At 45.9% G+C, this 12954-nt stretch overlaps 1 protein-coding gene across 1 annotated transcript in view; it reads right to left on the bottom strand.

The window, feature by feature from the left end:
- FHAD1 (forkhead associated phosphopeptide binding domain 1) overlaps positions 1-12954 on the bottom strand; it is a 44338-nt gene that overhangs the window by 11477 nt on the left and 19907 nt on the right. The window contains exons 14-25 of the mRNA XM_053400524.1: positions 12624-12819; positions 11811-11881; positions 11602-11724; positions 10978-11085; positions 9812-9901; positions 9082-9298; positions 8416-8497; positions 7892-7998; positions 6407-6566; positions 5665-5797; positions 1229-1364; positions 114-235 (exon numbers count right to left, since the gene is read on the bottom strand). Of these exons, the coding sequence (XP_053256499.1) occupies positions 114-235; positions 1229-1364; positions 5665-5797; positions 6407-6566; positions 7892-7998; positions 8416-8497; positions 9082-9298; positions 9812-9901; positions 10978-11085; positions 11602-11724; positions 11811-11881; positions 12624-12819 (1545 nt within the window). The remainder of the gene's footprint in view (positions 1-113; positions 236-1228; positions 1365-5664; positions 5798-6406; positions 6567-7891; positions 7999-8415; positions 8498-9081; positions 9299-9811; positions 9902-10977; positions 11086-11601; positions 11725-11810; positions 11882-12623; positions 12820-12954) is intronic.

Raw genomic sequence — 12954 nt, forward strand, 5'->3', positions numbered from 1 at the left:
TCGAGGTGGGAGCTACGACCAAAAAGACATCAACAAATATTCTTCCTTCCTTCCTTTCATGACACGTTTTCTAAAGAAAGCATCACCAGGATACCGTGCATTGTTCAGTTTACCTGATTAGCATCCGCTGCTGTCATCAGGGTTGTCACCTGCTCCTTCTCTGTTCTTTCATCTCCCTTCTCAGCTGGGCCTTTTTTAAGCACTCTAAGTGGCTCTCCAATTCTCTCTTCAAAACCTGAGAAAGAGAAGTCATCACACTGTGCCACTTCCCATTTCACTTGAAACTCACATTAAACACGTTTTGCACAGGATGAAAGATTCCAGGGAAAAGAGGGCGAAGACTATGGGGTGGAGTGCTTGGGACTAGGGCAGGACAGGCCCAGGTTCAAATTTCTGCTCAGCTGCGAAGCTCACTTGGTGATCTGGCTAGACACTTTCTATCTCACATGAAACTCAAAATTCAACTGGAGAAGTGGTGAGCAGGTGTTCAATCCTTTACACACACACAGTGGCAATTCATTAAATTGCTCTCTTTCTATTAATTCACAGAATGGGTGGTGGATGCCAGTGGTGGGTGCAGCCAGAGGCTGAAGGGGGTGGAGCAACAAATGTGAATTTTTACCTCTTTGAGTATCTGCAGACACTTGCACCGTTCTCTCTGTTCTCCACCCGGGCAAGCAAGGAGCATTATTAGACTTCAAAGACTCAGTCCCGCCAAGCAAAATTACTCAAGAGGATGCAAAGCAGGACTGGTGAGGGCATAGCTTGGGGAGAAGGGGTGTTGCTGGGGAGCATCCCAAGGGCCAGATAGAGGCTTGGAGGGCCACATTTGGCTCCTGGGTCTGAGGATCTCCACGCCTGCTATAGAAGTTTCTGACACAAGGATGTGGTGATGTCTATTCTGGGCCCCTGGAAGAGCCCACAGAGCAAGGCAGGTGTTGCAGTGCTATGAAGAACTCCTCATGAGCAACTCCTCATGAGGTGGAACTTAGCCCTTTTGAGCATTTGTACCTGAATTTAAAGGCATGTAGTAGCTCCGCTAACAAGCTACTTGTGACCATGTGTGTGTTTTACACTAGACCTGTGCAGGTGCTTGCAGGGGAGAAGCCTTACAGCAATGCTTGATTTCTTGCTGCTGTTTCTCAGGTACCCAAATTCATCCCACAACTTGCAAAAGCTAACTGCACAAATCACGGCCTGCAAGCGTTCCATTAAATGTAGCACTCACCCAATGGGTGACCCCTTTCTAGCATTCTGACTCTTTGCCGCAGCTCAGCCAGGGCGCCTTTCTGGCGACTGATGATTTCCTCGTGTCTGGAGCCTTTGCATCTTGCTCCCAGATCAGCCAGGCTCACGGATGATACCTGAAGGAAACAGGCTCAGGTTAATAATTTTCTTCTGAGGCAACAAGGTGATAAGCGCCCCCTCTGGGCAACTCGCTTCCATGTGGATTCCTCAATGCAAAAATTACAAAAGGCGCTACATGAAAAGGGGAAGAAGGTCACCCTCAAAGAGTTCCATTTTTTAAAAACGGGGAAGTAGCTCTCTTGCATCAAAATGCCTTGGCAATGTTCCAGCTCACAGTACAAGGAACAGAGACTGACAGCAACCTCAGGGCACCATCTTGATTTTACAACATCAGTTAAGCTTGGTTCCTGTTTTTATCTTTCCTTATCTCTGCAATGCACTCCACTCTGCATGCACACACATTTCCCCCCCTCCCTTAAACAAATCCTTTGCTCTATTAGATCTTCTGAGAGCCCATTTATTTTTTACCTAGTTTATCAAAGTTTTCTTTTTACAAATTCCAAATTGACACATTTTTAACAAAGCAGAGGCGTATTATTGAGTTTATAGGTATATAGTTTTTTAAGTGTTCAGAATTTGAGTATACAAATGGAAATAGTTTATGTTTTCTATACAGAAATTATAGTAATGAACGAGTTAAATTAATATATATATATATTTCTCTGTCCTTTTAAAAAATCAGAGTAAGAAACCCCAAAGTCCACCCTAATCCCCCAATGAAAAGGAACTATTCTTGTCCAAATTGCTTAGCAGACGCAGCTAATTAGTTACTGCTACATATGGCCCAGAAAAGACTTTGAAAATTCGCTCCTGGCTTTCCTTGGGGTGGATAAAACTGTTATTTTCAAAGGACCTAGGACCATAAAACCACTCTGCTTTGTGTGCACTTGTGCAAGTATTTGTGAAATAAAATGGGAGCGCCTGAGCACGTCCCTTTTTATTTTCTCCCACAAGCTGCCTTTCCAACTCTAATGAGCAATTACAATCACACTTAGCAGTTAACAAGACTTCACATTTTGCAAAGCGCTATAAAAACATTTGCCGGTTACCTATCACAACATGCCTGGATGATAGGTACTTAATGAGAATCAAGTTACATGGGACAGGAGATAAATGTTAGCAAAGTCATGTGCTGTTGCTTGAGCTGCTGGGGGTTGCCTCCTCTTGGGGAACAATCCTGCACCAGCTCCAGGGAGGTTCTGTTGGACAGAACAACAGGCTTCTGGGTCCTGCTCCATCCACCCAAGACGAAGAAGTTCTTTGCCCAGTTCAGCTGGGCTTCACAGCAGCTGTACTGGAACCCTGATGCTGCAGCATCAATGGCAGTTACTTGTACTAGCAATATGGACAGGGCTGGTTCCTATTACTGGAGCTGAAGGGCAAGCTGACCTACCTACTGTGCAAAGGCTCTGTGTTTCATGTCTTCACCAGATGGGAAGACAGCAGGCTGCATGAATGCAAAGTGCCACATGAATACCGGAGAGTGGTTAAGCTACGACATGACCAATCTGCTCCCCTGAGCAGGTATCAGTTTACAGGTAAGGGCTTGCACAACCTGTTGTTAACAGTGCAAGTGGTAGCCCCCGGTTCAAATCTCAACTCTCGCTAATTGGCTGTACGCAAGTCACTAGCACTCAGTTTCAACAGTTCCATCTGCAAAATGGGGATAATAAGATGGCTCAGTTTGCAGGATCGTCATAAGGAATGCAGGAAGCTGCTGCAGACAGAGTCAGATCATGGGTGCGGCTAGTACTATCTGCACCAGCAAAGGAGAACCTCCAGCCCGTGGGTCTAATTAGGCTAGGGTTACCAGACGTCCCTGGATTTGCAAACCTGTCCCTAGACAAATTCCGTCCCTGGAATGTCCCCAGATTTGCAAATCTGTCCCCGGGAAACGTGGCAGTGGCAGCCTCAGCAGCCCAGAGCCAGCCTGGTGGTGCAGTTGGCTCTGGCTGGCTTCAGGAGCTGCTCACTGCTGCCGCCACTGCCGAAGGGGAACCAGGGATGTCTGGCGGTGCAGATCTCCTGCCCCCTTCCCCCTTTGTTTTGACAGATTGGGGGAGGCTCAGGAGTCACGGGCAGGCGGGCACTGCCCAGGAGGAGCACAAGGCGCATGGTTTCTCTGCCAGGCAAGGTGCAAAGCCCTTCTTTTGCACCCTGTGAAACATAAATGTGCCGGGTTTTTTTACAAAAACTGGGCAACAGCCGTCTGCCCGTGACTCCCAAGCCTCCCCCGATCAGTCAAAACAAAGGAGGAAGGGGGCAGGAGATCGGGGGAGGCTTGGGAGTCATGGGCGGCGGCACGCCATTGCCCAGTTTTTTAAAAACTCTGCGCATTTATGTTTCACAGGTTGCGAAAGAAGGGCTTTGCACCTTTATACAATATGTATGTGTGCTCGTGTATTTTGCCTCACCATCCCCACTACTGACTCCCTGTTGCTACTCAGCTTTAAAATAAAAAAGTGTCCCTGGATTCATTGGAAAAAAATCTGGTGACCATAAATTAGGCCCCCAATTTGGCCAAGCCTTGCCCACTTGCTCTGCACCTTACACCATATATAATGCAGGGGAAAGACAGAGCTGGTTTACACTGACTGGCAACAACACTAAAAGACTTCAAACAGAAGCATTTTCTAGCCCAACTTCGAGGTGCCAGGGACTGCACATGCAACCTGTCACGTTCCAAACAGGCTGCCTCCCTTCCCTGAATATTAATGAGACCGTGTAGGTTATGTGAACGCTCATCGTTAGGATCATCGCTTGGTGAGATTTGCGGGGTCTCACTTAGTCAGGCTCTGGGTACGCTGTCATTTTTCTAGGTTACAATGGATCATTACAGGCACAAAATGACATTTTGGCAATGCTGACTCATTCAACAGCTTTAGAGCAATTAAAAATAAAGAGCATCTTCACTCATTTTGTTTGCTTCCAACAGGCACAATTCTTTTGGAGCAAGATGTCATGGTCTGGTTGGACACAGAGGAATTATGGGAGGAACCAGCTGGGAAAACCCAAGGGAAAAAGGCTCTGGCAGCTGGGAAAACCCAAGGGAAAAAGAGCCTGGGGATTGGCGGTGGCACGATGATGAATGGTCAGGGGGAGAAAATTGGGAAGAGGTGTTGTAAGCTGAAGAGGTAGCAGGGCTTAGTGAGCCGGGAGAGTTTGTAGCAGAGAAAAGTCCAGAATCAGAGGCAGAAGCTGAAGCAGGAGAATGGAAGGAGGGAGGCCAAGAGACAGAGATGAGTCACGCTGGAGATGAGTCATGAGGGTCTCCCCTTTGTGCTGTGACAAGCTCCCCTCTCCTCTGGTCTCCCAGAACCAGAAGAGGCATGAAAAGGGTGGAGGGGACTATGTCTGCATGCAGGTGCAGTCTCTGGTTCCCTGGAAAAGCCCCGGAGAGGAGGGAACTTAGGTGATAAGAGGTGGGGACTTTCAGTCTTGACAACTGATTTTCATAGAGGAAGACCACCGAGAATGAGCTGCTGTGCTCATTAGGCCTGACACTCAACCATGTCTGTGACACAAGGGTGGGGAACCTCAGCCCCAGGGGCCAAGTCATGCCGCCCCCTTCCCAAGCCACATCCCTCCCCTCTGACAAGTAACTCCTGAAAACCTGCCCACAAAGGAATTCACCTTTGGGCCAAAAAGAGTCCTCCACCTTTGTCCTGCTGGCACAGAGATGAGCAGTTGGAATCATAGAATTGTAGAGTTGCAAAGGACCACAAGGGTCATCTCGTCCAACCCCCTGCAATGCAGGAATCGTTTGCCCAATATGAGACTTGAACCCATGACTCTTAGATTAAGAATCTCATGCTCTACTGACTGAACTATCAGATAGGATTCCACTGGCTACATCAATTTAGCATTGCCCGGCTGTTTCAAGACAAGATTCCTGACCAAGTTCAATCCCTAGCACACCAAATATGGGCTAGAAAAGACCCCTATCTAAAACCTTTCAGCACTGGTGAGTGTAGACCAGCTCCACCTTATAGCTGCCTGACACCTGACATTGTATATACAGCGTCAGGGTAGAGTAGATGGGCAAGGCTTAGCCATACGCCCAGTGGGTTGGAGGTTCTCCACTGCTGGTGCAGACAAAACTAATTGGACCCGTAATTGGACTCTGCTTACAGATCTCCCTGTGTTCTTTACAATGATCCTGAAAGCTGAGCCATCTTATTATCCCCATTTTACAGCTCGCCGCAGTCAATCTGGTTGACAGGCCTTTGGTGCCCCAAGTCTTCTGCATCCATGTTCCCAGCGCATTGCTCTGAAGGCAAATACCAGGTGCAGGAGAGTTCCCCACCAGTACTACCAGAGTGCTCCGCAGTGTTCCCTGCTTCGAGTGCCACTTGCCTTCTTGCCTGTGGGGGCTTCGTCCGGGGTGGAGGACCTTGTCTGCACGCTCTTGTGCTGCGCAATTTTCTTGGGCTCATCTGCCTTTTCCTTCCTCTCTGTCGCCAGCTTCTGCAGCTTCCCTCTGATGTTCCTGCACTCCAAAAAGGAAGAGGGGAAGGAGGAGGAGAAGTCGTTGCTAAAGGAGAATGATGGGTGGTGGAGACCAAAGGCTGATGTTAGCAAGCATCTAGTGAAGAACAGAGGTTAGGAGGAAGCAGCAGAGTCAACCTACTGGCTGAACAAGCCCAACAACATCTACTGGGTCTGGGACCAGCTTTCTATAGGCTTTTCCATCCCTTCTGACTCCACTTTTTAAAATTAAGGTATCAAGGGGCTACAGCTGGGACCTTCCACCTGTACTGCCAAAGCTACCACCATCACCAGGAAAGAGTTTTTAGAACACATGGTTCTGGTGCGGCTGTATTTAGTGCAGCCCATCCAAGGGAGCCCCCCCCCCACTTGCAGCAATGGTCTCACACCAGAGATCAGTCTGGCATAGTGCTAAGAGTAATCAGGCTGGGACTGAGGAGACATGGGTTCAAATACTCTGCCACAAAACTTGCTGGGCGGCCCTGGGCTAGTCACTATCTCTCAGCTGAACCAACCTCATAGGGTTGTTGTGAGGGCAGGTCTGAGAGGGAACCATCAATGTTGCCTTGAGCTCCTTGGATGAAAAGTGTGATACAAACAAGCCCCCTACCTTAATTCTTCGCTTTGTGCTTTGAGGTCTGCATCTTTCTGGTCCACAAGCTTGGACATCTCAAAGAGTTTCTCTCGAAGCTGGTTGAGTTCGTGGGCTTGGCTGTGGACAAGATGCCGTTTCTGCTCTAGCTCCATCTTCTGTTTTTCACTGAGTTCTCCTGCACAAAGGGAGTTCAGAGTAGTTTTGGGCTATATTAGCTGTAGATCCTATAGATTTACATGATGGCTGGGGTGGATGGAAGTTGGAGGTCCAACATCTGGAGGGCCAGAAGTTTGCCACTCCTGATGCAGACACTCACACCCAGGAACAGGAAAGACAGAGATGAGTAACTATGACCAAACTTTCAGTACCTTGGCCCAATACACCTAAGAGGGCTTCACTTCCTAGCCCTGACTCGGAAGAGGGGGATTGCACTGTGGGCTCCCACAATACTTTTCATTTTCTCTTTCCTCTGGAACATGCGACCGTTCACCTTCTGTTTTTGTGCTAACTTTGTGCAATGTTACACCTGCAGCGATTTTAACACTAACCATGGTTAGTTTCAAACCTGGGTTTACAACTTGGGGATGCACATATTCTAGTGCGAACTGGATTAACATTGGTGTAGATGAAACATTGACAAAAAGGAAGAAAAAGGAAGCTCTGTGCATGATAAGGGAGGAGGAAGGATTGTGTGAGCTGATAGGTGCTCCCACTTTCTCCTAACCAAACTTTGGATATTAGAAACTTGGTCTCCATAGGGGCATTTATTCAATGAAGGAAGATCTTCTTTAAAAGCATCTCTGTGTCGCATTAGCACAGCAAAGGATCCTAGAGCCATTTACAGTGTTGGCTGTACCACAGGGGTGGGCAAGCTGCAGCTCTCCAGATGTTGCTGAACTCCAACTCCCATCAGGCCCAACCCGCATGGCCAAAGCTCAAGGGCTGATGGGAGTTGGAGTCCAACAGTTTCCGGAGAGTCACAGGTTGCTCACCCCAAATCTATAAATATGGAACTCCCTCTTCTCAAACACTTTTCAAGCTGTAGGCCCCTATGCATGCTTGCCAACAAAGTAAAAGCAAAGCATCATAAACAAACAGCAACAGGGCCACCATGCACCATAGAAACTGGCACACATTTTATATATGTATTTGCTGCAGCCCAGACAAAGGAAGATACTTTCCCAGCAGCGTCTTTCCCTGTGTTAGCAAGCAGAAATTCGGTCTCTGATTGAACTGATCCACTGTCCCTTTCTATTAAGGTGTTCCAGTTTTTTAGTTCTTAACAGTGCAATCCTATGTTTGGCTGAGTTTCACAGGCCTTGCTCCCAGATAGGTATGGACAGAGCATTCTTGGTGCGATCTGGGTGTTTTAGACTATAACTCCCATCAGGTCCAGCCAGCTGGGAGTTGTAGTTGGAAAACATCTAATAGGCTCCAGGCTGAGGATAGAAGGGAAGGTGGTACAAAACATATTAAGTTACGTGATGCCATTTCACAAACCAATCACATCAGACACCCTGGCTCTGGCTTCTGAGAGTTCCTTCTTTAACTCTGAAATGACAGCCTGGTTGGACACGATTTCATGCTTTGCAGCTGCTAATCCTTCCCTGAAGTTTGTGAAACAAAAATGAAGAAGCAAAAAATTCAGTCTGAATAACGCAGCTTGAGATGCTCATTCTTTATTTGATTATTTTAAAACCTTTTAAGTCTATCATGAGGAAGATTATGAAAAAAACTCCCTCCAGTTTTTATGGGAGTCAATACGTATTTGGGGGGTACAAATGCAGATGGCTTTCATCAAAGGGGCTCATTAGCATACTGTCAAGTTATGCCACCAGAATGGGAGACTGATTAGACAAGCCTCAAAATATTATAATGCACTTTGGAAATATGACTCATTACCCCTGTTTAGAATTCTCACAAACATATATTGCTATTTCCAAGACTTCCTTTTCCCACAGCTTTTGAGAAATTATGCTATAGAAAGCAGCAATAGGAAGCTGATAGGAAATTTAGTGACTTACTTCAGGAAAACATCAGACCCTTCCGGGCAAGGAACCTCTGGTGGATGAGCTGGCAACAACTTGCAAGATTCCCTCTGCATGTCTGAGGAAAAAGATAGACACCCAAAAATATAAAAATATTCTGAGAAATGTAAGGTTTCACATCTGGATTATTATCCTGATGACTTCTCAAGAAGAGAATGGCAAACAGCAGAGTAATAAAACCATACAATTAAAAAAAAACACTATTTAAAACATTTTAAAAAGAAATCAAAAGCATTAAGAGAACATTTGAATCTGTCTGGAGTTCAACAATAGGCTTTTTTGATCAGTAAACTATTCAGATTAATCAGTTGCCCCTAAGATGGTTAGATACTCTCAGGATCGTTTTTCAGACTACAACTCACATCATCCCCGTGTTTGCTGGGGGTAAAGAGAGTCGTAGTCCAAAACATCTGGAGGCCGCTAGCTTAGAAAAGGCTGATTTAAATCAACAATTAATTGTTCACTCAGTTAGGGTAACTGATTAAAACATTTTGATTTAAGAAAAAAGTCACCCCTTGAGTTAATCAATCAGCAGGTTATTTTAGAAAACTTCAGTGCAGTTTGTTGGCGTGAACTGGCCCCAAGTATGACAGGATATGCCAAGGGCACCAGACAAGAGCATTCTCTGTTTTCTCTGCTGACCTTCTATTTGCTTCTGAAGCTTTGCATTTTCCTCCTTCAGCTTCTGGACAGCTTCCACAAATTTGTTTTCCAAGTCCACTATTGTCTTTGAGTGTTGCTTGATCTGTTCCTTATATTCTGTTATCTCCTCCTGATGCTTCTGCTTCTGCATCTCATTCTCATTCTCAATGCTCTTCAGACGTTTCTCCCAGACGGTTAGCTTCTCTTCTGCCACTGTCTAAAAATGAGCAAACCCCCAAACAGAACTCATTCATTTTGCTCAGCACATGGGTGACTTTTTCAGATAAAGCCATTGTCAAGGGGGCTAGGAGAAAATCAAACCAGCAAACCTTCATGTTTAGTTATTTATTTGTTCAATTTCCATCTTGTCCTTCATCAGTTTCCTTCTCCCCAGGGTGTGTTATTCTTAACAAATTTTGGGGGCAGTTGGGAGGGAGGAGATTAAGATTCACTTGAATTAGAAAACTTTCTTAATACAGCACTTAAATCAGTAACTGATTTATCTCAGAGACATGCTTTGAGATGTGGGAGGTGGATGAGCCCAGACCTTAATCTTCAACCCTCCAAAATGGCCTTTCACAAATCTCCCATTCCAGCAGCTGCTGTCTTTCACCTCCAAGTTGAAAACGTGGGAGCAGCTGTCACTCCTCAAAGGGCCAAATCTGGGCTAGGAGTTTCTAGCTGCTGAACCCTCAAGCAGAATTGCTTGCACTCCTCTGTCACCAGTTACCTTTCTTCTCGTAGCCTCTTCTAGGCTCTCCAGAGCCTTCTTTATCTTGGCATTTAGAGCTTCTTCTGATTTTGTTTTAAGTTCAATTACCTGTAATGAACATGTTATCAAGAAGTGAGAAGACAGAACCCACGCTTCAGAGAATGGAGTGTTGTTTGTCTTAGTTAAAAGCCTGGCAGACCGGAGTTTAACTTGCCAATAACTGTGCTGCAGGAAATCAGACACCAGGAAGAGTCTGGATTAGAGAACTTCAGAAGAGAATGGCGGGGTGGGGAAGCAATGATGACGACACTTTATTTTATCCCTCTTTCAATCCTAACTTAGTTCAATCCTAACTTAGTTCAACATATATTGCCATGCTACGGCAAAGGAGAACATGCTTAAAAGCTTACTAACTGGTGTTTTGCATTTATATCCCGCCTTTTACTCAGTGCAGCATATCTAGTTCTCCACCGCAGCCTCACAAAGAGCCTTGGAAGGCAGGGAAGGTTGAGAGACAGTGACTGGTCCATCGACACCCAAGTGAGCTTCATGGCCAAGTAGGGACTAGAATCTGGGCTGCCAGCATCCTAGTCAAGAGCCCAGTTTGCCTCCCTCTTCCTCCTCCTTACTACCTCCTCCTCTGTGATCTGACTCCCTTTGAGACGCACTGTCTCAGACATCCGGATTACTTGAGCTTGCCCTGCAAATGAGGATCAGAAGCCACATTCAAACCATAATGCCCATTGTAGTGGAGAGGGCAACACAGACCATACTTGGCTTTGAATCAACATAGTGGAATGTTCAGAGTGTAAGGTTATGGCTGGGTAGACCTAGGTATGAAACTCCCACTCAGCCACTTGGTAACCTTGAGGCACCCATGCCTTCTCAGCCTAGTCTAGCTCCAAGGGTTTTTTTTGTTTGTTTGCCTGTTTGTTTGTTTTTGAGAGGGCAAAATGTGGAGGCGAAGGGAGGCAAGAACCATGTACTCTGCCTTTAGTTCCTTAGAAGAACGGTGGGATATACAAGCGGAAAAGGACCTATGGTTAGTAAGTAACTTGATGTAGGAAGAAGTGCTTCCTTTGAACACTCAAAATGCATAATATAAATATTTATCTCTCTAGCTGTCTGCTAGAGGAGATTGTGGGATGGCAATGAGGAGGGCAGGCCCACGGATTTCTATATACCTCAGCTGATCGCTTCATCTGAGCTTCCAAATCTCGGACCTTTTTCTTTTCTTCATCAATGGCCTCCTTTAATTTTGCTTCCTCCAGGGCAGCCAGCCCCTCCAGAACCTGGGAAAGCAATTTAATTCTTCTTGTTAACATGGTTAAAGCAAACGAAGGAAATTTGCTAGGCAGAAATGGCTCGGTGACAGATGAACAAATGTTAAGTTAACATTCTGGTGGGAGAGGCCCTTAAAAAATAATTAGCTGCACTGGGCACAGCATTGGGAGAGAGGGGAGTTACAAAATACCAAGCATATGAGCTACTGAGATGTACGTTCACAGCATGATTGGATGGAGGACCAGAATTATTAAGATACCAGTTCCAAAGGGGGTAGACTTAGGTAATTGCATTTTTGTATTGTTGTTGTTGTTACTACTATTACTATTACTATTATTATTACTTTGTGATGCCACAACAACTGACCTGCCTTGCTCTGTGGGCTCCTCCCTGATAGCAGATCAGGGCATCTTGTTCCACCTTCTTCAGTTCTTACTATGTAGGCCTACTATGTCCCCATTGCCACTTCCATTTAGAAGGTGGGTTCAAACACTTTTTAAAACACCCCTAAGCTTTCTTTGTACCTTCTCATTCTCCTGAAGTTCTCGCTCTCTGTCTTGAAATTGCTCCTCGAGTTTTTCTTTCAGTTCATTTAGCTTCTCTTGCAGGAGGGAATCCTGAGACATCTCTGCCATCTTCAGCTGGTTCTATAGCAAAAGATTCAGACCTTCAGGCCTGCTTTGGGCTACTGGCCTCAGCCAGAGAAGCTCACTTCAGGGAAAACACCTTTTACCTGCAGCGTCTGGAGTTTGGCCATGGTCTCATGGTGTTTGCCCAGCAGCTTCTTCATGTAGGAAGCCATTCCTGACAAAAACAGACAAGCATGATAACAGAAGGGAGTGACCAGGCTTCATCTCTCTCCTCTGTTTCCTGGAAAATTCCTTTCTTTAGCCAGGTTTTCTTAAACGGAGCTCATTCTGCTGCAGCAGTGAAAAACGTTTTGGACTAGGGCAGGACTAGGGATCCTGTTGACGGACTCCAACTCCCATCAGCCTCAACCTCACAGGGTTGTTGTGAGAATGAAATGGGGTGGGTGGGATCATGAACACTGGCCTGTGCTCATTGGAGCAAGTTCAGGATTGAAAGGGGTGTGTGCTCGCACATGTATGTGTGTATGTACATAACGCCATTGCCTTCTACCTGGACAACTAATCTTTTTCTTTCCTGGATTACATGTTCCATTTTCAGGATCAAAAAACACATGTTTGGAACTCCCAATGTCTTTTTATTTTACAAAAAGCAGCTATAGCAGGTTCTGTTTATTTGTTTAGGAATCCATAAACTGCAGTTCTGCCAAAAATGGCACACAATACTAAAAACTAAAAGTAAAATTATTATGGTCACGCTTACTAACATCAACCATTATAAATTGTTGGCAGGTGGTGGGGCGGATCATGGTTACAACGCAGGTGCTGGATTTTGGTTATGATGAGGAAGGAAGAGGGTACTTTGGCTGGGGCAGTGAACCTAGGGCAGCACTGCACTCTCACTTAGGGTCCTACAGTATGATTAATGTGCACAGAAAATGTAAGAGAGACAAGGGAACCTTTTTCAGAGCCAGACACATCAAGACCCACATCCCGAAGGAGACATTCCACTGCATCCACCCAGCCTAGCAAACTGCAGAGGACTCCGGCTGTTGAGGTCTGGACTCCCAAGGCAGGCGGGGTCAGGCACAGATTCTGGAGATTGCAGATCTCTTTCCTCAAGCTGCTGCTGCAGTAAGAGGTTCCCAAGAAATCCTGGCAAGAAAACAGGGAAGAGAAGAAGCAAACCCACATAGACATATGAGTGTGGGTCATTCTTATCTTGAAGCAGCAGTGAAGACCCATTTCCTCAAATGTTTTCGTAACAGCTAGTTGCTCTAGCAATAAATC

This window comes from Podarcis raffonei, chromosome 8 (genome assembly GCF_027172205.1).
Source record: "Podarcis raffonei isolate rPodRaf1 chromosome 8, rPodRaf1.pri, whole genome shotgun sequence".
Lineage (NCBI taxonomy): Eukaryota > Metazoa > Chordata > Lepidosauria > Squamata > Lacertidae > Podarcis > Podarcis raffonei.